The following is a 23973-nucleotide window of genomic DNA, read 5'->3' on the forward strand; positions in this document are numbered from 1 at the left end:
CTGAGCCATAGGCACTATGGTTTGCTAAGCAATTTTAAATCCTGATTTGGGTGAATTGCCCCAGGTGCTGAACTGACCTTCGTAGATCAAAGCACAATAAGCACATCAAACATTTTTGCTATCACCATCAAACATGATTAATTCCACTGATGGTATTCATTTGCCCTGTCCACATAATCAAAAGAAAACCTCAACACCTGAATGGAGGGAGCAAGAGACCATCTTCTGTCCCCCCCTCCCAGCCTCCACTCATTCTGCAGACAGTCTGCACAAAACCATATGTGCCTATAATTACATGTGCATAGGCTCTGTGCACACAATCAAAGACCCAAGTCGACCCTGCTTTTCACATGGTTGCTGATAACAAGCAAGAGCATTAAGCATGGTCTGCTCAGACTTTCTACTGAATGAGGTAGCGACTGTGTACAGTTGCACTCCCCCACTGAAATTATTATTTTTTGTGAGAGAGCCCCTCCCACACATATAGCTAATGCCCGGTGGGTGCAACGGAAACACACCTTATGTCCACACACTGCCTGAGGCCATCCTTAACATCCACACACTGAGCAGAACATTGACAAAGGAGGGCTAAGGGAATACCTGTTGAGGCTCTCCACACCAGCAGTGCTCACAGCTCCCGCTGATCTGGAGAGGCTAGCCATGTTCAGCTGCATGCACATAGCCTCCCCCCCTTACTGATGTCCCACTAGCTCAGCCAGCACACAGACATTGGAGAGCAGGTGCTAGATGGCATATGGACATCGGGGTAAGCAAGTGGGCACTGTCCACACAGGTGCTATACCTACAGAGGAGAATATTTTGAATATATTTGGACACAAAATGCACAAGCTTAAATAAGGATGTGAGAAATGCCATTAAGCCTCAACCAGGGTTAAGAATTAGAGACAAACCAAGATGTGGTTTCACAATGTGAAAGCAAGCCATGTTATGTGTTAGGTTTTTTAACTTGTCTACTCAGTATATCATCCTTACTGATCAATTTCTACTGGCTAAATTGCAGCTGAGCAAATACTGGAAATGTCCTTATTTTCATGAATGCCATCATTCTCATTTAAATTACTAGCTCCACAAGTCAAGAATGCTGCCACATCAGAACAGGTACAGAACTCAATTCATTCCTGCTCAAAATGACAATGCAAGTTCCCCTATCAGTTCCAAAGATAGGAGACAAAAGATCATACTAATACATTCAGCAGCATGTCAGTGCACTGACCTTTAAGCCAGGAGGACCTCTGTGGCCATCGGGACCCTAAATAAAAGGGGGAAAAACAGCTATGGTATCCCAAACTGAAACAAGTTAAAAATAATGGTATTGTGTAGGCAGGGTGGCCACTTGCACATTGACCCAAATTAGGAAATGCATCACCAAAAAGAGAAGGGCACAGATTTGCATAAAAAATTGCACATGCTAAGTTACGTATTCATATGTATCCAACACAGCACACATGGAGTTCCCCTCATGCAAAAGGACTTTCCCTTCCTCTTCTCTCCCCTGTGCCACCAAAATCTGTTCCTGAGGGCCCTCCAGCCCTCTGGGGCCAATTTTGGGGATGCGCGGGGAGAGGAAAGGATGGGTTAGGAAGGGAAAGTTCCATTGCACAAGTGGAGGTCTGCTGCCACAGTGGAACAGCAGCATTGGATAGGACCCAGTTACTATAATTCAAATAGTGAGGTGCATTGTATTTCTATAATGGGGAAGACTATGAGCAGGTGGCCTGTGTGGCTAGTCAGTCTGCTGGCCAGGTGTCACTGTTGATGGGCAACTTCAAGGCCCCTCCTGCTCTCCCTTCTTATGGCTCTTTAAACCAGACTCAGACTGGGCAGCCCTTCAAATAGAGAACTATTCTCTGTAAAGTAGGACACACAGCCATCCTAATTGTAGGCCTTATGTCTACATGAAATATCCAAGTCATTGGAGAGGTTAGTCAGCAGATTGAGCTTCATCAGTGGGGCAATCGTTACCTCTACTTCCTTAGAGACATTTTGTTGATCAGCCCTGTATTTTAAACAGGTCTAAACCACAGAAGAAGAGGAATTGGAGAGATTATACACAGAAGTACAGGAAGAAATTCATCACACACCAAAACAAGATGTGCTGATAATGGGAGACTGGAATGCAAAAGCAAGGAACAGAGAAGAACTAGAAATTGTGGGGAAATGGGGCTTAGGAGATAGAAATGAAGCAAGAGAGAGACACTGAATTTTGTGAAGCCAATAATTTGTTTCTTGCAAACACATTTTTTGAGCAACCAAAAAGACAACTGTAACGTGGAGATCACCAAACAGGCAATATAGGAAGCAAATTGATTATATAATTGGTGGCAGAAGATGGAGAATTTCCATACTTTCTGTGAAAACAAGACCAGGAGCAGACTGCGGTACAGATCATGAACTGGTCATATCGAAAATCAGAGGAAAGCTAAAGAAGAACAATTAAGTAATCATCATGCCAAAATACAATTTAAATAACATCCCTAAAGAATATAAAGATCAAATAAGGAACAGATTTGAGGCTTTAAACTTAGTTGACAGAGAACCAGAAGAATGATGGATTGAAGTCAGAGACATTATCAAGGAAGAATGCAAAAAGACAATGCCTCTAGTTCAAATGAGAGAAAGCCTTCAATGGATGACTGAAGAAACTCTTAAAATGGTTAAACAAAGTAGACAAGCAAAAGGAAACAGAAACATGGTCAAAACCTAAATACAATAATACAATGACTAGTACATAGGGACAAAGAGAACTATTTACAACAGTTATTGTATAGAAGTAGAAGAGGACAACAAAAAAGGTAGAACAAGAGCCCTATTCCAAAAGATTAGAGAAATGAAAGGGAAATTTAAATCAAGAGTAGGGATGTTGAATAATCAACAGGGGAACACATTGACTGACCAAGATAAAATAAAAGGAAGATGGAAGCAATACACTTAAGAACTGTATAAAAGAGCTGCAAGGATGACAGATTGGGATCCCAGGGAATACAGTAATTATCAAACTATTGCCTTAATATTCCATACAAGTAAAGTCATGCTCAAGATTCTACAACAAAGGCTCTTACCATATATGGAGCGAGAAATGCCAGATGTGCAAGCTGGATTTAGAAAAGAAAAAGGTACCAGGGTCATATCACAAACATACGTTGGATAACGGAACGGAGCAAGGAATTTCAGAAGAAAATCACCCTGTACTTTATAGATTACAGCAAAGCCTTTGATTGTGTAGATCATGAAAAACTATGGAACGCTTTAAAAGAAATGGGGGTGCCACAGCATCTAATTGTTCTGAGGTTAAACCTATACTGTACTCTGGACAAGAGGCTACTGTAAGGACAGAATATGGAGAAACCGATTGGTTTGCCATCAGAAAAGGTGAGAAACGGGTGTATTTTACCATCCTATTTGTTTAATCTATATGCAGAACATATCATAAGGAAAGCGGGATTGGACCAAGATCAAGGAGGAGTGAAAATTGGAGAAATATCAGTAATTTAGGATATGCAGATGATACCATACTAGTAACAGAAACCAGTAATGATTTGAAACGAATACTGTTGAAAGTTAAAGAGAAAAGCACAAAAGCAGGACTACAGCTGAACGTCAAGAAGACTAAAGTAATGACAACAGAAGATTTATGTAGCTTTAATGTAGACAATGAGGACATTGAACTTGTCAAGATTATCAATACCTTGGTACAGTCATTAACCAAAATGGAGACAATAGTCAAGAAATCAGAAGAAGGCTGGGACTGGGGAGGGCAGCTATGAGAAAACTAGAAAAGGTCCTCAAATGCAAAAATGTATTGCTGAACATCCAAGTCATGATCATTCAGACCATGGTATTCCCAATCTCTATGTATGGATGTGAAAGTTGGACAGTGAAAAAAGCAGGTAAGAGAAAAATCAACTGATTTGAAATGTGGTGTTGGAGGAGAGCTTTGTGCATACCATGGACCGTGAAAAAGACAAATAATTGGGTGTTAGAACAAATTAAACCAGAACTATCATTAGCAGCTAAAATGATGAAACTGAGGTTACCATACTTTGGACACATAATGAGAAGACATAACTCACTAGAAAAGACAATAATGATGGGGAAAATAGAAGGGAGTAGAAAAAGAGGAAGACCAAACAAGAGATGGAATGATTCCATAAAGAAAACCACAGATCTGAATTTACAAGATCTGAACAGGGTGGTTTATAACAGATGCTATTGGAGGTTGCTGATTCATAGGGTTGCCGTAAGTCGTAATCAACTTGAAGGCACATAACAACAACAAAATGTATAGGAGAAAGCAGAGTCACTGGTAGATGAAAGAGAATAATTTTCTAAAGCTGCTAAGATGATCAGTGAAAGGCCCCATGTTACAATAGGCCATGAATCAGCAACTTCTTGATAAACTGAACTTTCCAATTTTCTAGCATTTGGGGCAAGTTACCTTTCACAAGCAGTGCAATCCTATACATATCTACTCAGGTGTAGTTCAATTGGACTTACTCCCAGAAAAGCACTATAGGATTGCGGCATCATTTTAGGATTTGGGTGTGTGTGCATGCGTGTGTTAAGTAGTTGCATTGAAAGAAAGGGTTTGCCCCCTGTAAACTTAGCCATAGCGTTTACTTCACGCATCTATTTTCTCTCTATTACAGCTGCACTTACATTTGCACCCTCCTCGCCTGGTTCTCCTTGTGCACCATCGTCTCCTGGATCCCCCTGCAAAGCACAGTGAAATTACATGTGTGTCTTTCCCGTACTCCAGCATCAGAAATGTGTGATGAGCTCAGACATGTAATTCAAGACAAATACAGTCATCCAACCCTTGTGATATGACATTGCTTTGCTAGCAGCTTTGTCGCAATGAATGAATGAATCAAAGTTTATAAATTGTATCTATTTTGAAGGAGCCAAACAGTAGAAACTCACCTAGTTTCAAATTCTAAGCATCTTGTCAAAGGCATCTTACTCAATTTGTTTTTGGTGGACCCCAAAGATCTGCCAAAATCCACAGAGATCAATGGAATATCAGGTTCATGTGTCTCTTCCTTCTCTAGTAATCAGGTTTAGTTTGCAACTTGGATCCAAAGTAGATCCAAATTGGCAACATTTTGGTGATGGGTGGGGGTATGTGTCTTTCTGATGTAAAGTTATTACCCCCCAAATAAATATTAATAAGCACTATTACTATTGATTACCTGCTTTCCTGGGTTTCCTTTTTTACCCGGTGCACCAATGGCATCGTTGTCTGTTCCAGGAACTCCCTGAAACAAGCAAACAAACTCTGAAGTGTTTTCAGAGACCACTGTTATGCTATCACAGCTGGAAAAAATGGGTCACGAAAATCAACACTCACTTTAAGTTGAAATATAGGTCTGGCCCACAATCAAAAACTACAAATAAAATAATATCCGGAGGCAATGAGGCATACAGTATGAGTAGGTGGCTTGAGGGCTGGAGATATAATTTCAAAGGGTGATGAGGTAACTGGTCAGAGATACGGAAAAAAGATTTTAATCTAAAATAATGTCTACCTCATATGCCTTTTGGAAGGACAGTTGCCCTCTGCGCTAGTAGAAGAACAGTAGATTGTTCCCAGTTTCTTGTAACTTCCAACAAACTGAAATGAATGTCTTGAAGCATAGACCTGGCATTTGCATGGGTGCACTGGAGAGGCAGCAGTATCTTGGGACCCACAATGGCTATGTTCTCCCTCCAGAAGTGGGGGTAGTGTTGTTGTGCTCAGGTCTTGTTCGGAGGCTTCTCGTAGAGATATGGTTGGTCACTGGGAGAACAGAATGCTAGACTTGATGGGCCTTTGCCCTGATCCAGCAGAGCTCTTTTTGTAATTACCCTTATCACAATACCATTTGGGAGAAAGGGGCTGTCAGGAGCTGCCAGGGCTACAACAGGAAGCAGTCAGTTCTGTTAGCAGCTGCCCCGTGTGGTGGTGAGCTGCAGAAACCTGGACATTCTGCAGTGGCTTAGGCATTTTCCTGGCGTATTGGATCCTCCTAAACAGTTGTAGAGGGCTTCCTGTTTGAGCTGGAACCTTGCCTGAGCAGCAAGGTGTTCCTGGCTCTGGCATATTCTGGTGTGTTCTTCAGCTTTGCCCTTCAGTGCTAACTTACTTACTTACTTACTTACTTATTTGATTTATATCCTGCGCCTCCTCCCAGCAGGAGCCCAGGGCAGCAACTTCTGGCTTGACCCTTTGGTCTTAACTTCTGGTGTGTTCCTCAGGTCTGACTTCCCAACTCTGATTATCAGCTCAGTCCCTTGGCTCTGCCATTTGTATAAGATTTTGGCCTTGTCTCCAGTCATCTTTCTAAATATTAGAGGCACTGTTGCTCCAGCACACAATGATGTATTCAGATATTCAGAGAAGCATAGCAAAGATTACTTCTGATTATTTACATTCTAAAAAATAATAGTAAGTTATTAATAGTAATTATTACTCACATTGTCCCCTCTTATACCAGGCTGTCCACGCTCACCTGGCTTTCCTCTGGGACCTTTTCTACCCTTCAACCATGAAGAAAAGACAAGAAGCAGTTAAAGTATGATACACTGCCTCATATTACCGAATACAAATCTTTACTCCTCAGATCTCATCCCAAAATTATTAAGGTCAGTGACCACAACCTAAGAGAGTTAAGGATACTTATGCTCGCTAATTGCAGTGCGGTGAAGTCTGTGTAACTCTCTACTGAATAGTACACAAGAAATGCTGACTGACACCAGTGAGTCCTTCCATATAAATTAGATATACAGTATATTCAGAGCTTGATCATTAAACAATTTAAAGTCATTTCCAAAACTTCAGAGATTCTGTCTTATATGTAGGTAACAGTAGGCTTGTTCACATGTTATAGTGAACATAGGTACAAGCTGTCTCTACGCATGTACAAGTACTTGTGTGAACAAGTGTACACTTGCTGATTTGTATAACTCAACAATTGTGTACACAGGTACACAGACTGCACATTTGTTGGATGTTACGTGTGTGGATATGAATGTACAAGTGGACAGCTCTTCTAATTGTATGCACAGGTACACAGATTATACACTCTTTGAATATAACGTGTGAACACACTAGGGATGGAAAGATCTGTCCGTTTTGGTTCTCTCAGTTTCTCATTTTTCCAATCTTAAATACAGTTCTTCACATTTCTGCAGCAATATGCAATTTTTTTTAAAATCACCATGAAAATTCTCCAATTTTAGTGTGAATTTATCCTAATAAATAATTTTTGCAGGCAGTTTTAACTAATATACACATTTTTGCAAGCCATTTCTCACCATACAATGCATTTTTGCAAGTTGTTTCCACTCATATATTCATTTTTATGCACACTTTCCCCTAATACATGCATTTTTGTAAACATTGGTTGGCAAACTGGGCCTCAAAATGTGAATAAATGCAAATTTTGAAGGATGGCTGTTTTGATTCTCATATTGTCTTATAGAATCATAGAGTTGGAAGGGTCCTATAAGGCTATCAAGTCCAACCCCCTGCTCAACGCAGGAGTCCAAATTACAGCATGCCCAACAGGTGGCTATCCAGCTGCCCCTTAAATGCCTACAGTATTGGAGAGCCAACACCTCCCTAGGCAATTGGTTCCATTGTTGTACTGCTCTAACAGTTAGGAAGTTTTTCCTGATGTTCAGCTGAAATCAAGCTTCCCCTACCTGGAGCCCATTATTCTGTGTCCTGCACTCTGTAATGATTGAGAAAAGATCCTGGCCCTACTCCATATGACAAGTATTTGAAGAATGCTATATCTCTCCTCAGCCTTCTCTTCTCAAGGCTGAACACGCCCAGTTTTTTCAGTCTCTCCTCAAAGGACTTTGCTTCCTGTCCCATGATCATCGTTGTTGCCCTCCTCTGAACCTGTTCGTTTGTCTGCATCCTTCTTAAAGTGTGGTGTCCAAAAATGGATGCAGTACTCAAGATGAGGTCTAACCAGTACTGAATAGAAGGGAACTATTCACGCAATTTGGAAACTATACTTCTGTTAACGCAGCCTAAAATAGCATTTTGCCTTTTTTGCTGCCACATCACACATTGGCTCATGCTTGCTTGGCGATCACTCCTGACCTAGTAAGATTGTCTTCCAAACTAAAGTCTTTCCATGGGACTTTTGCTATGGAAGACACCTCTGCATGATTTTGTTTTGCTTGAGGAGATCAGCGCACCACGATCAACACACAATCTTGACAACACACAAGGCTTTGATCCAATGGCATGGGTACCACGATGATTGGAAGTCCTTTATCTGCTGCAGCCTTCATCCGCCTTCACAGTCATTGTAACATACACATGGTTATCCTCCATCTGTTCTGCCGTTGAGGACATTCTTGGATCGTTCTTTGTCTGGTTCCTCTTCCTTGACCTTACCGCCATGGGTGACCCTGCTGGGAGTACATAACTCCCAACGGCATCGCTCATAGGGTTCATTGGAACATGCAAGCCCACTCACCACTGCAAGGTGTGATCATCAACAATTTCAAGATCCTTCTCACATGTAGTATTGCTGAGCCAAGTATCTCCCATCTTATAACTGTGCATTTAGTTTATTTTTCCTAGGTGTAGAACTTTGTATTTATCCCTGTTAAATGTCATTGTATTGTTTTCATTGTGAATTTTGTTTCTGTCTTCCATTGGACCCTTGAGATTTAAACTCATTCAAAGCAATTAGGTTTTCCTTGACCATTTGTCTATCAATCTCAATCTGCAATCCTGCCCCTTCAATTTGTACTTCCCATTTTCCAGGAGGATCATAGATCCTCTTTTGGGAGAAGACTGAGCCAAAATAGGAATTGAGCGCTTCTGCCCTTTCTTTGTCATCTGTTATCATTCCATCCTCAATGAGTAACTGAACCACCATTTCTTTTCTCTGTCTTTTACTATGGATGTTTCGGTTTTCATATTGTTTCAGAAAGTGTGAACTGGATAGATTTTGCTTGAAATGTGAACTGAATTCTTGCCCATCCCTAGAACACGCCTAGTGGCTCCTACCAACTGCGTGTTAAAATATAGAAGTATCTTTACCCTTTGTCCTGAGCTGCCCTTTGGTCCAGGTGATCCAGGAGATCCTCGTTCTCCCTAGAACCCCAAAAGAAAAAGAAAAAATAGCATGTTTTCCTTTAAAGAAGCCCATCTCAGGAAACCTGTGGAATATCATGGAAATCTGTCTCAGTCAGAGCCTCCAGTCTGTCAGATGATACAGTATATACCAGCCAATTTATGATGATATCTGGAGAATGTTTAAGCAATGTTTATTTTTTATTATTTAATTTATTTTTATTTATTAGATTTATATCTTGCCCTTCCTCTCAGTAGGCGCCCAGGATATCAATCTGGAGAATGCCTTTAAGCAATTACTGATTTGTAACACTTCCTTAAAAATGAATCACTTCTTTGAACCATTCAAGAAAGTAGGCTATGCAAGAAATCCATCATCACATTTCTGTTAAACGATACCTCCTCTCCACCAATGCCATCAAGTCCGACATCACCATCTTGACCCTGTTGAAACAATGTGAAAATATGCTCATTATGAAATGGAGCACCCTTGTATATAAAGTCTCTGGGACATTGTTGCTGCAATAAACATATATATAATACAGAAATGATGAAATTTTAAAAGGGGTAGGCCTAGAAGTAGGCATTGTGAGAGCAGGGGCACAGGATATAAATTCAGAAGAGCAAAATTACCACAGGCCTAACCACAAGTGCCAAAGACACTTGAAGAGAGACACTGCTTACAAGTGCCTGTACGCTAATGCTAGGAGCCTCTGAACCAAGATGGGAGAACTGGAGTGCTTGGTCTTAGAGAAGAGCATTGATATAGTGAGCATAACCGAGACCTGGTGGAATGGAGAAAAACAGTGGGATACGGTTATCCCTGGATATAAACTATATCGGAAGGACAGGGAAGGACATATTGGTGGCGGAGTCGCTCTATACGTGAAAGAAGGCGTTGAATCCAGCAAGCTCAAAACCCCAAAAGAGGCAGACTCCTCCACAGAATCGTTGTGGGTGGTGATACCGTGCCCCAGGAGGGACTTAATACTGGGAACGATCTATTGTCCCCCTGATCAAAATGCTCAGGGAGACCTTGAGATGAGATATGAAATTGAGGAAGCATCCAAACTAGGAAATGTGGTAGTAATGGGTGACTTCAACTACCCGGACATAGACTGGCTGCATATGTGTTCCAGTCATGACAAAGAAGCAAAGTTTCTAGATATTCTAAATGACTATTCCCTAGATCAGTTGGTCATGGAACCGACCAGAGGGACAGCAACCCTGGACTTAATTCTCAGTGGGGACCGGGACCTGGTGCGAGATGTAGGTGTTGTTGAACCGATTGGGAGCAGTGACCACAGTGCTATTAAATTAAACATACATGTAACTGGCCAATTGCCAAGAAAATCCAACACGGTCACATTTGACTTCAAAAGAGGAAACTTCACAAAAATGAGGGGATTGGTAAAAAGAAAGCTGAAAAACAAAGTCCAGAGGGTCACATCACTCGAAAATGCTTGGAAGTTGTTTAAAAACACTATATTAGAAGCTCAACTGGAGAGCATACCGCAGATCAGAAAAGGTACCGCCAGGGCCAAGAAGATGCCAGCATGGTTAACAAGCAAAGTCAAGGAAGCTCTTAGAGGCAAAAAGTCTTCCTTCAGAAAATGGAAGTCTTGTCCGAATGAAGAAAATAAAAAAGAACACAAACTCTGGCAAAAGAAATGCAAGAAGACAATAAGGGATGCTAAAAAAGAATTTGAGGAGCACATTGCTAAGAACATAAAAACCAAGAACAAAAAATTCTATAAATACATTCAAAGCAGGAGACCATCTAGGGAGACAATTGGACCCTTGGATGATAAGGGAGTCAAAGGTGTACTAAAGAACGATAAGGAGATTGCAGAGAAGCTAAATGAATTCTTTGCATCTGTCTTCACAGTGGAAGATATAGGGCAGATCCCTGAACCTGAACTAACATTTGCAGGAAGGGATTCTGAGGAACTGAGACAAATAGTGGTAACGAGAGAGGAAGTTCTAAGCTTAATGGACAATATAAAAACTGACAAATCACCGGGCCCGGATGGCATCCACCCGAGAGTTCTCAAAGAACTCAAAGGTGAAATTGCTGATCTGCTAACTAAAATATGTAACTTGTCCCTCGGGTCCTCCTCCGTGCCTGAGGACTGGAAAGTGGCAAATGTAACACCAATCTTCAAAAAGGGATCCAGAGGGGATCCCGGAAATTACAGGCCAGTTAGCTTAACTTCTGTCCCTGGAAAACTGGTAGAAAGTATTATTAAAGCTAGATTAACCAAGCACATAGAAGAACAAGCCTTGCTGAAGCAGAGCCAGCATGGCTTCTGCAAGGGAAAGTCCTGTCTCAGTAACCTATTAGAATTCTTTGAGAGTGTCAACAAGCATATAGATAGAGGTGATCCAGTGGACATAGTGTACTTAGACTTTCAAAAAGCGTTTGACAAGGTACCTCACCAAAGGCTTCTGAGGAAGCTTAGCAGTCATGGAATAAGAGGAGAGGTCCTCTTGTGGATAAGGAATTGGTTAAGAAGCAGAAAGCAGAGAGTAGGAATCAACGGACAGTTCTCCCAATGGAGGGCTGTAGAAAGTGGAGTCCCTCAAGGATCAGTATTGGGACCTGTACTTTTCAACTTGTTCATTAATGACCTAGAATTAGGAGTGAGCAGTGAAGTGGCCAAGTTTGCTGACGACACTAAATTGTTCAGGGTTGTTAAAACAAAAAGGGATTGCAAAGAGCTCCAAAAAGACCTCTCCAAACTGAGTGAATGGGCAGAAAAATGGCAAATGCAATTCAATATAAACAAGTGTAAAATTATGCATATTGGAGCAAAAAATCTTAATTTCACATATACGCTCATGGGGTCTGAACTGGCGGTGACCGACCAGGAGAGAGACCACAGGGTTGTAGTGGACAGCACGATGAAAATGTCGACCCAGTGTGCGGCAGCTGTGAAAAAGGCAAATTCCATGCTAGCAATAATTAGGAAAGGTATTGAAAATAAAACAGCCGATATCATAATGCCATTGTATAAATCTATGGTGCAGCCGCATTTGGAATACTGTGTTCAGTTCTGGTCGCCTCATCTCAAAAAGGATATTATAGAGTTGGAAAAGGTTCAGAAGAGGGCAACCAGAATGATCAAGGGGATGGAGCGACTCCCTTACGAGGAAAGGTTGCAGCATTTGAGGCTTTTTAGTTTAGAGAAAAGGCGGGTCAGAGGAGACATGATAGAAGTGTATAAAATTATGCATGGCATTGAGAAAGTGGATAGAGAAAAGTTCTTCTCCCTGTCTCATAATACTAGAACTCGTGGACATTCAAAGAAGCTGAATGTTGGAAGATTCAGGACAGACAAAAGGAAGTACTTCTTTACTCAGCGCATAGTTAAACTATGGAATTTGCTCCCACAAGATGCAGTAATGGCCACCAGCTTGGATGGCTTTAAAAGAAGATTAGACAAATTCATGGAGGACAGGGCTATCAATGGCTACTAGCCATGATGGCTGTGCTCTGCCACCCTAGTCAGAGGCAGCATGCTTCTGAAAACCAGTTGCCGGAAGCCTCAGGAGGGGAGAGTGTTCTTGCACTCGGGTCCTGCTTGCGGGCTTCCCCCAGGCACCTGGTTGGCCACTATGAGAACAGGATGCTGGACTAGATGGGCCACTGGCCTGATCCAGCAGGCTCTTCTTATGTTCTTATGTTCTTAATGTAGTCCATATATGGTTATACAACACACCCATCACTGATCCAAACTGCAAAGTGCTGCCAAAGCCATCTCAGGCTACCAGTAGGACCAAATGCAAACAGTATTTAATAGTCTCAAACAGTCTTCCCCAATTGGTGCCCTCCAGATGTTTTGGACTACAATTTCTATCATCCCTGACTATGTGGCTGGTCATGCTAGCAGGGGCTGATGCACATTGTAGTCCAAAATCTGGAGGGCACCAGACTGGAGAAGACTGCTCTCAAAAAATTCCTTCCTAACAATCTTATTATTATTTAAACCATGTACCAAGCCCAGGGGCACTACCAGGTTTCAGGGATCCAGGCGGACCAGGTGCCTTCTGCCTTTCACCCCCGGCCACTCCATCTGTCTCTTGCCATAATTATACAAGATGGCCAGAGGTTGTTTTGCTGATTTTTAATCTTAAAAAAAAAGTGGTCTGTGCCACTTAACAGCATTACAGGCCCTCTATGCCTAGTCCTCTCTCTCCACCAATGCCTACACCTCTAGAAGGTCTTCAGAGCACTGTGATACAATATGCCATTGCACTGCTCCTGTGTCCAGGAAGTCACATTGTGTCACATGGCTCCAGGGACCTTCTAGGAAGTACAGACACCAGCAAAGGGAGCCACCTGGGCACAGTGGGACCCTTCTTGGATATCTCCAAAAATATCCAATCCCCCCTCAGCCCACTGGAGGGGGTCCTGGTCTAGGCAAGGCCCTCTGTTATTATACAAAACCCTATTTTTCATAAACATTTTTTTCTAAGTGCTTGTGAAAAGAAGCCAAAGTGAAACATTCATGCATATTCTTTGAAGACAGGGCTTTATTCCCATATTTTAAAAGATTACATACCTTCCTTCCTCGGTATCCTCTTATTCCCTGAAATTTGAAAGAGACATGCTGTAAGTGAGTTATGCCAGAAAGAATTCAGAAATTCTGGGCAGGACCTAAGTATGAAGTCATCTATCTCAACTAATAATACTAGAAACCAGAAAATGTAAAGGCAAGATATAGGAGCTGAACCAGCAGATCTCCTTATGTCACAGTACTGATGCTTGTGGTGCAAGAAGTAGGCCCATCCCTAACAGTAGTTCATTCCACAGGTGCAACCTGGCATTGTCTTCTCCAGCCATCATTGCTCAGGGAACCAAAAAGGGATCCAATCCATCTCTTCCCACCATGAAGAGAGGGAACCCGTTAACTTTTATACCAGACTTCTAAAATGGACTTACACCCCCTATGGGAGAAGAGGGTGCATTGCCCTCAAAGCTCAGTGGCAGAAAGTTACATGGAGAAAATGTTGCTGTTTTTTAAATGGGGCATTATTGTGTTCTTGTTTTTTAGTTTGCTGTTACTTGCCACAAGTCCTAGGACTGAGTGTGAGAGACAGAAGATAACTTTATGCTTTGCATAAGAACGGACACTAATAGGAGGAATATTGACTTATCCTCTGGATTGGTTCGCTCTGAAATATGAGTGCCAACATTTGCAAACATAGAACATAGGTAGCTGCCTTACACCGAGTCAGATCACTGGTCCATCTTGCTGAATATTGGCTACACTGACTGACAGCAGCTCTCCAGTGATCCAGCCCAAGGACATTCTCAGCCCTTTCTGGAGATGCCGAAGATTGAACCTGGGACCTTCTCAACGCAAAGCATATGTTCTGTTGCTGAGCAATGGCCCTTTCCCATAAGAAAGTGGAATGGGTTGAAAGGGAGGTTGCACCAGTATTCTCAGAAGCTAAAAATACTATGCCAAAGGATGTAAATAAATGTGTAGGGGAAGGGGAAATGAACAAAACAAAAAACAAGGTGGTCATTATCATCATCATCATCCCAATCTTCACCCCACTTGTCACAACAATTTAAAATGCAACATTAACAACAGTTTAAAACAAATTATAATCAACATGGATCAAGTTTCAAATTATAATCAAATTACAATCACAAAAATCAGGGTATATTGAGTTTGCAATCTCATCCAGGAGATATTACCTAACAACAACTGCCTCAGTCAAAAGGTACACAAGGATGCTGGTCAGAGCTTTTATCATGAATTTGCACCCATTCCCCTAGATTCCTTATCCATTTAATTTTGCTAATTTCATTTACTAGAACAGGCATGAGCTCCAGATGTTGCTGGACTTTCTACTCCCATTATCCCTGACCAGCGGCCATGCTGGTTGGAGCTGACAGGATCTGGAGTCCAACAACATCCAGAAGGCACCCCATTGGCTACTCCTGAACAGGAAGCTCATGGATTTATTGAGACAGATGTATGGATTCAGGCGTGCAAAGGTGCATATTCTGCATTTGTTAAGGGAGGGCATCTGAGCCCAAAAACCTTGGAGAAAGAAGCACATGCATGTTGGAACTACACAAAGATTCATACCAAGACAGGGAGGGACAAAAAGTGAAATGAAACAAATTGCGACCAGAACAGTGATCTGGATGCACCCTGAGAAAAAAGGACAGCTTAAGGCTATTCACTTGCCTTTGGACCTCTTGAGCCAGGGCACCCTGCAGCTCCTTGCATCCCTGAAACACCCATTGGACCCCGGTCTCCCTAACGAATAGAAAGAGATTAGTAAAAGTCATGCATTCAACATGAACCACTACTTAAGCTTGCCAGCCTTTGCCTCTGAAGGACCTGTGACCACCGTGGTTGACCTCTTCTGAACTATCTCCCTGCCACACGGTGGTGGCCAGCTTTTACTAAATTAGGGACTGCCAGCCTCAACAATGGTAAATTAAGCACTATAGTGTTGCATTGTGAGGTCTTCAACACTGTCCACAAATAGTGAACTGATTCTCCAAGTGTGGACCCTCAGGTAGCCAAAACAGCACCAAACATGCACAAGGGGGAGGTGTGAGCAGGCACAAGGGGAGCCCCAAGGTTTTCAGAAGTTGAAAAAAATTGAAACAGCCCAAAAAGGATTGAAAATGCTCAGTGGCTCATGGGATACTGACTGACTGTTGAGGGAGAATGGAAACCCAGCGGGATAGGGGGAATGCAATGGAATATCTAAGGGAGAGGGCATGGTTGGCTGGCTGGCACCCTTAACATGAGCCTTTCCCTATGCAACATTTTGCTACAAGTCCCCCTTCTTCTGCTACTAACAGCAGCAGCCACAATATATCAGGCTTGGCGAACTGACATTTTCTATTACCATCCCTCTAGAACCTTCATCACCCCACTCCACACCACCACACTACTATTAGCAAGAACCAGGAGCCTCACTCAGATTGTTCAGCTGCCTGGGTGAGAAGATGCACCCCTCAGGACAAAAACATCTGCTGCAACTTAGTCTTGGTTGCTCAGTAGCCCATTTTAGGGGTGAAGGATTAATCTCCCCAATGGTCACCTTGGAAACATCTTGGTCTCCTACTGGGACAAAGGGCAGGATATAAATCTAATAAATAAATAAATTAATAAAATTTTGACAAGTAGCAGCTGCAACAGCCTCAGCAGCAGCAACATATTGTGATATTTTCCATCATCCCCCCCACACACAGAGCCTTTGAAAGTCACTGCTGACTTTAAAAATCTTATCTTTATTTTCATAAATTTTAGCTTATTGTCAGCCTGTTGGATGTCTAGTGTCAGGCAGAAAGACAGGATATAGTTTAATAAATAGTATGGGGCTTTTTGCATGTTCAGAGCACTTCACACACTATTTCCATAATGCTAACTTTATTTTCTTTGCTGCTGTTTTTTATGGGGAGGCGCTTTAATCTGGCTTTGTGTTATTACATTGGGGTTTGTTACAATTGACCAGTGTGACTTGCAACAAAATGTTGCAGTATGGAGTATTACAATTTCCAACACGCTCCATTCCATTTCTGTTCCTTCCACACTGGCCAATCAGCATTCCATGGCCACTGAGCACACAGTTCTCACTGGATTGTTTTCCGGGTTCTATGACCACCACCACCACCAAGAGGGGCTTCTAAAGCTTTTTTGTACTTCTGCAAACTTCAGGATTCCTTCAGTTCTGCTGATTCCTTCCACTTGTGCATGGGTGATCTCATTTTGTCTTCTTAACAAGCAGCACTTAGAGAACTTAGATTGGTATTAGCATATATGAGAAAACAGCCCTGGAGGTTCCACTACTGGGATAGCATGGTGAGCTATAAAATTTTATTTAAACAGATGAAGAAATAAATCTTCCACATTTACAATGTTATAAAAGTCATATTTTATGCAGATTTCCAGAGACGGAACCAGATAACTCTCACTTAGGCAATCAGGCTGCTGTTTCTGTACTACTGAATTTTGTGTTACTTACCATTCCCCCTTCCTCACCAGGATGGCCTGGATAGCCTTGAAAGCCCACACTTCCCTAAAAGACAACCGTTCAGATAGAGGGTCACACTTAATTCAATAATGTTGTTTCTTATAAATAACAGAGCTTTTTTGCACTTATTTTGAAGATCTGAGGGGATGTGGTTTATTTTTCTTTGCTTTTTAAAATTTACATTCTGCCTTTCTATCAAATGATGCTCAAGATCACAAAGGCTGTGTACATACTAGCCCATTTATAGCACAAAGATGTAGTTCCTCTCAATCCAGAATTGTTCATGCTCATCCTCAACATGCTGCTTTCAGTCTAGAATGATTCTAGCTCCTGCTGTCCACAAGGGTGAGTGTAGTTACTTGAAACGCATTTGAAAACCTTCTTCTTGATGAGGTCATTCATGCCTTTTCTTCCCTGCACATGCCGCAAATGAATGAGGAAGGAAGCAGTGCTTGTGATCTTGATATATGCCCACCCACAACATCATTGGGCAGGTATGGATACACACACACCCACTGCTGGAATCACCTACCTCTGTTTTCAAATGGACACACAGCAGGGTGATGGAGATTCTATCTGCAATACGCTTTTATTTTCAGAATGAAACCAGTTTCTCAAGAAGCCCTTTTCAAGGGCAAAAAAATTGCAATAGATCTAGATTGTGTGTGGACTACGTAGAAAAAATATCCATCTCCACTGGTTCTAGAATAAAATGTTATGTATGCAGAGCCTTGAACAGTCAAATACGAAATGGCAATCAAAACATAAAACCAGGTAGATTAAACATCATTAAAAGGTAGTAGTGATAAATGCTAGTCCCGACTGGATGAGCAGGATTGGATGAGGTGGCACAGCTTCTGAAACACACCAGAAAAAAATTGTTCCAAACCACCAGCACACACACACTAGTTAGCAATAACCTCCGGAAGAGCCCTTTGCTCAAGTTGCGTAGCTTGCCAGCTGGAGATCATTTGCAGGAGCAGAGGAGTGGACACCTCTTAGACCACATCATCAGAAGAGACCCTTTACCTGATTGATGAGGAAAGGGCGGGAACTCTGGGCTAAGACTGACAGTTGGGGGGTTTCCTTCAGAGAACCTTTTGTTGTGTCTACAGCCCCCAGTGATGTGGTCACCATTTTGGGACTGGTAAGGAATTTTTGCATGCCTGGTTAGATTGGCCTATGAGGCACTGGGGCTGGCCCAAGACATTTTCCTGTTTGAGGCAAAGTAGAAGATGGCATCCACAATCCATGTACAGAATGAACTGGCAGTTGAATATTATTTCAATACTAGCAGTGGGATAACGTCTTCCGCTCTACCTGAGGACAGCTGGCTAGTTATGGAGGTGCAGGACAGGCCATGTGGCAGAGCCAGCTCTGTCCTCTTAACAGGAGGATTCAGCCAGGAAGCTCAGGAGGGACGGACAGGGGGCTGCCTCTCCTGCTCCGCCTGGTGTTTGCTGCCTGAGATGGTTGCCTCATTCTACCTAATGATAGGGCCAGCCCTTCCAGGCGTATTTTTCTCCTTCCTCAAGGAGATGGACTGTGGGAGAGCAAGGAGATAGTTTATTAAGTCCTGATTTAGCTAATCTGCTTTCTGTATTTCGTCACATCTTGGCAGACGGACCAGTAACTGAGGAAGAGCCAGTTAGATGATAGGGTAGAAGGAAGGTAACACCCTAAGGGAGGATGGGAGAGATTAGGACAGCTATGAGAGATGTAGGAGGTATCAGCTGGATGGCAGTGTCCATTTGTATGGAACCCCCCCTCATCTGAGAGGACTAACAGGCTTGACCTAGCCAGGACAGCTGAGTGCCAAGATGGCCCCTCAGTTCAATCAGTAGGGCAGCCATGCAAGTCTTCATGGGCATAGGGGCACCACTGCATCTCCTCATCACCAGTCTGTATTTAGTTGGCAAGTCTAAATGCAAATTGTTATGTGTCTGTCTCTTCATTGCCATCCACAAGTGCCCTATTAGTAATAAATCATTAGAGAATAATGAAGGATAAGGCTATCAATGGTTATAAGCCATAATGGCTTACGTTCTATCTCCACTGTCGGAGACAGTATGCCTCTGAATACCAGAGGGTGGGAATCACAAGTGGTGAAAGCACTGTTGCATTCAGGTGCTGCTTTCAACCTTCCCAGAGGCATCTGGTCGAACACTAGGATAACAGGATGCTGGACTAGATGTGCCTTTGGCCTTATCCAGTAGGGCTCTTCTGTTCTTCACTGAGGAAGGCAGTACCTCCAAGAAGGATGTCACTCAAGAGTTAAGGACCTAGCAACCTTTTCAAAGTCAGACCAACCCAACCTTTCACAGTCAACAATTACAAGCAAATTATTTTGTTTTATTTGAAATGCATTGATACCCATGCAAAATAAAACATCATATAAGCTGAATTAATTGAATATTTTGGAGAAGAGTGGAAAATGAATCAGCATTTCAGTGTAGTCACACTCACATTAAGTCTAGATGGAATGGAATGAGTTCAGAAAATTAGGAGGCTAAGATAAGAGATGTTCTAGTAAATACTACTGCCAAAACTTACAATGTTGTGATGTATTCAAAGTGTTCTCCTCCAGTGAATTCCACATGTACTTAAACTGGCAATGAAAATTTATGATGCAGGGCAGCCTTTCCCAGCCTTTGGGTCCCCAGATGTTGCTGGACTACAACTTCCATCAGCCCCAGCCAGCATGGCTAATGGTCAAGAATGATGGAAATTGTAGTTCAACGACATCTGGAGTCCCGAAGGTTGGGAAAGGCTGCTGCAGAGAACACCCTGCTATTAACAAGAGAAAAGGATAGGAAAATATGGTAGATCTTTTCTCTACCTTTTTGGTGTCTGAGTAAGAATCTTTACACACATGTTATGTGAGCTGCTGCAAACAGAAATAATGTACCATCTGAAAATAAAAATGATGCTGAAAGATATTCCCCCCCCCAGCTGGATACATCATAACTTACTCCTTACTATGGATGAGCAAGAATTTCAATTCAGTTCAAATTTCAAGTTGAATTTATCAAATTCACACTTTCCTACACAATATGAGAACCAAAACACAGCAAACCTTCACAATTCGCACGTACCCGAATTTTGTAATGCAGCTGGCCAACCAAACAAAAAGACATATATTAGGGGAATGTGTGCATAAAAATGAATATATGACAAAAATGGCTTGCAAAAGTGTGTACATTAGTCAAAAGTGCCTACTAAAATTTGTTTATTAGGAGAAATTTGCACTAAAGTGCTGGAGAATTTTCATGAGGATTTAAAGAAAAATCACAAATTGCTGCAGAAATGGGGAGAACTGAATTTAAGATTGGAAAAATGAGAAAGCGAGAGAACCGAAATTGACAGATCTTTCCATCCCTACTTCTTACACTCAAACTGAAATAGATACCCTAGAGAGAACATAAGAAGCTGCCTTATGCTGAATCAGACCATTGGTCCATCTAGCTCAGTATTGTCTTCACTGACTGGCAATGCTTCTCTGGGGTTTCAGACAGCGGTTATCTCCAGCCCTAACCAGGAAATGTATGCCGGGGCTTGAGACTGGAACTTGTTATATGCAAGGCAGGTGCTCTGCTACTGAACTACAGCCCCCCACTTGTCAGAACAGTTCCCAACTCTCCATTCAGCAGCACCCATCTGTGACCAAAGTATAGGAGAGAGAGGCAGGTGGGAATGCAACCCACAGTGGTACAGCTGCAGACTTGTTGCAGATTTCATTGCCCATGAAGAATGACTGTCCCCTTAGCTGGCTGGTCTAGTGTTTGTTGATTCCGATGGGGGAGGGACCAAGGTGTAGACTACAGCTCTATCAACACTATACATTTAAAGAACTACTATTCCCAGAGTTCCCAGGGAAGAGGGATTGGCCGTTAAACCCAGAGCTTGGAAAAGTTACTTTTTTTGAACTACAATTTCCATCAGCCCCAGCCAGCATGGCCACTGGATTGGGCTGATGGGAGATGTAGTTCAAAAAAGTAACTTTTCCAAGCTCTGGAAACCACTCTGGGAATTGTAGCTTTGTGAAGGAAATACAATGTCTCCTAACAATTCTTAGCACCCTTAACAAATGACAGGATTTTTGGGGGGAAGCCATGGCTGTTTAAAGTGGTATGATACTGCTTTAAATGTTTAGTGCAGATGGGGCCTACTTTGCTGCATTCCATAGGTTTATAAGGGGTCAGGCGGGGTTAAAGACCAATATGCAGTTTGCCTTCCCCACCCACCTTCCCATTACTTTCAGAGGATTTACTATTTTACTTTGGTGTCAACTTCATTTGGTTTATTTATTTAGAAATATCTTTAAAATCACTTGCTCAAAAAGCTCTCCAAGTAGGGACAAATAAAATTGTAGATAAAGCATGGCTAAAATCCACAAATCAATTAAAAACAAATGTACCTAAACCTGCATCATTAAAAACAAAGATAAAATTAATAAAACTTTTTAAAAATATATAGGTAACTAAAGCTGCTAATTGAAGGCATTTTACCAGGCCCACAATTTGGCATCAGGTCTTCTTCATTGCAAAGTAAGTTGTCCTATTTGGGCCCTGGTCAGTTGGTTGGTTGCTTTGCTATTCCTAATGTCTTACTGGGACTGAGGCATCAGGCAAGGACACTTTTAAGAAATTAAGAAAGATGTGGGCTCCCTGTAACCCCCTCTCACCAAGGGGGGAGAAATTAGATTAAACTGGAATTTAAAGCCTTGCAACACAGAGCTGGTTGAATGCTGCAGGTTTACTGCTAAGGGACTTCCTACAGGTGAGAAGCACACTTCCCACACTTCCCAAAACAATATGAGAATCAAGACACAGGCATCATTTAAAATTCACACTTACCCAAATTTTGTGATGCAGTTCTGCAATCAAAGTTTATAAAAATGCAAATATTGGGGGAAAGTGAGCATAAAAATGCATGTGTTAGTAAAAATATACAAAAATATGTTGTATTAGCAGAAATTGCTTGCAAAAACATGTAGTCAATACTGCATACAAAAATGTGTTTATTAGGAGAAAATCACACTTAAAATGCTGAAGAATTCTCATGAGGATTTGCAAATTGCTCCAGAAATGTGGAGAACTGAATTTGAGAATGGAAAAATGAGAAACTGAGAGAATTGGCTTTGATAGATCCTGCCATCCCTACTCGAGGACAGCCAGCCCAGTAGCCAGCCTTCCTTGTTAGGTGGGGCAGCCACATTTCTAGGTAGGGCATTTGAGGGGGAGAGGCACATAGCACCAGCCAACCCTCCCAACTGGTGGAGAAGATGGGAGAGCCAGGGGGAGGCAGAGGCAGTGACCTTCCCCTTCACTCCTCTGTTCAGAGAGTGTGTTAACTTACATCATGAACTTTAATCTGTTGAATCATCTCACCCTTTCTTGAGAGATCCTCAGGAACACCAGACTCAAAAGCTTGACTTTGCCTATAGCTACAGTCCTCTTTCATCTGTGGTCTGTCCCTATGTTCCATTTCTTCATGACCTGAACTACTTTGGTAATGACAGTGAGCTTCTGAGCTTGACTTTGATGCTCCAGTAGTTATCTCAGTTTTAAATTCTACCCAAAAACCAAACTTACAGACAGTTGCTCTCTTAGGCAACTGTTGCTCCCTAGTTTGCCTTGTAGGAGAATAGGGTTTCCCTTCCTAGCACTTGGGCCATCGACAACTTCAGAGCATCCTGCCCACACTACGCCCCTTTTTCTTTGCTTTGGAAGCCTGATTAAACTTTATTAAACAATAAAGTCATGACATATTATCAACCCAGCTCAGTGTGTGGTGTCAAGTCAGCCCATCCTTCTTCTGTCCTCTCTGTTAACTGCAGGGACACAAACAGCTTTCCATAGAGCATTGCAAAAATAATTAGTGAATCATGTTTTAGTAATTCAGAGGGTCAAAGTTAATAAGAAAAACTGACTGGCAAACAATCGTGTGATACATGGAATGACAAAAGATTTATGTCCAATGAAGCTGGGAAGAGAGGTTGATTGTTATTGCATGCTTGAGATTTGAAAGATTTAATACATTTTTGTCTGATGCATTCAACTTTAGGAAAGTAAGTGAAGAAACCACAGAAAACGGGTTTGGATCAGTTTTGTGTTTGTCCCTTAGTTATTTTTTCTAGTTAAATGTACTACAGTCAGTTAGGAAAAACTTCCTAACTGTTAGAGCAGTACAACAATGGAACCAATTCCCTAGGGAGGTGGTGGGCTCTCCAACACTGGAGGCATTCAAGAGGCAGCCACCTGTTGGGTATGCTTTAACTTGGATTCCTGCATTGAGCAGGGGGATTAGACTCGATGGCCTCATAGGCCTCTTCCAACTCTATGATTCTGTGATCATGGCTTTTAAGTGGACCTCAGTGTCCTGCTTTCTTTCATGCTTACATAGGAACATAGAAAATTGCCTTGTACCAAGTCGGATCATTGATCCATCTAGCTCAGTATTTTCTGCACTGACTAGCAGCAGCTGTCCAGGATTTCAGACTAGAATCACTCCCAGCTCTTTCTGGAAATACCAGGGACAACCTAGTACCTTTTACATGATAAACACGTGCTCTGCTACTCAGCTATGGCAGTTCTCTGTCTTTGTTCTGTCTTTTGTTAAGTTATAAAAACCAAATGACATTTGTTTGCCATTTCAGATTAATAGCCCACTAAACATATCATAACGTATTCTTCTCAGATAAGTTGCTTTAAATATCAGTGCTCTTAGCATAAGGCTGCTGATTTTAATCAATCTCAACCAGTATTTTCTTGGGCCTAAACTATTATTATTATTAATATAATTTATTACCTACACTTCACTCTACGGTCCCAGGGCAGGTTAAAATATATCCTTAAAAC

The 23973-nt window shown here is 42.0% G+C and overlaps 1 protein-coding gene across 1 annotated transcript in view; it reads right to left on the bottom strand.

The window, feature by feature from the left end:
• The window catches only part of LOC133365554 (collagen alpha-6(VI) chain-like), a 146826-nt gene that overhangs the window by 41272 nt on the left and 81581 nt on the right, over window positions 1–23973 (bottom strand). Inside the window, exons 17-25 of the mRNA XM_061587620.1 lie at window positions 17105–17158; window positions 15310–15381; window positions 13666–13692; window positions 9500–9544; window positions 9068–9121; window positions 6475–6537; window positions 5211–5276; window positions 4678–4731; window positions 1235–1270 (exon numbers count right to left, since the gene is read on the bottom strand). Of these exons, the coding sequence (XP_061443604.1) occupies window positions 1235–1270; window positions 4678–4731; window positions 5211–5276; window positions 6475–6537; window positions 9068–9121; window positions 9500–9544; window positions 13666–13692; window positions 15310–15381; window positions 17105–17158 (471 nt within the window). The remainder of the gene's footprint in view (window positions 1–1234; window positions 1271–4677; window positions 4732–5210; window positions 5277–6474; window positions 6538–9067; window positions 9122–9499; window positions 9545–13665; window positions 13693–15309; window positions 15382–17104; window positions 17159–23973) is intronic.

This window comes from Rhineura floridana, chromosome 10 (assembly GCF_030035675.1).
Source record: "Rhineura floridana isolate rRhiFlo1 chromosome 10, rRhiFlo1.hap2, whole genome shotgun sequence".
NCBI lineage: Eukaryota > Metazoa > Chordata > Lepidosauria > Squamata > Rhineuridae > Rhineura > Rhineura floridana.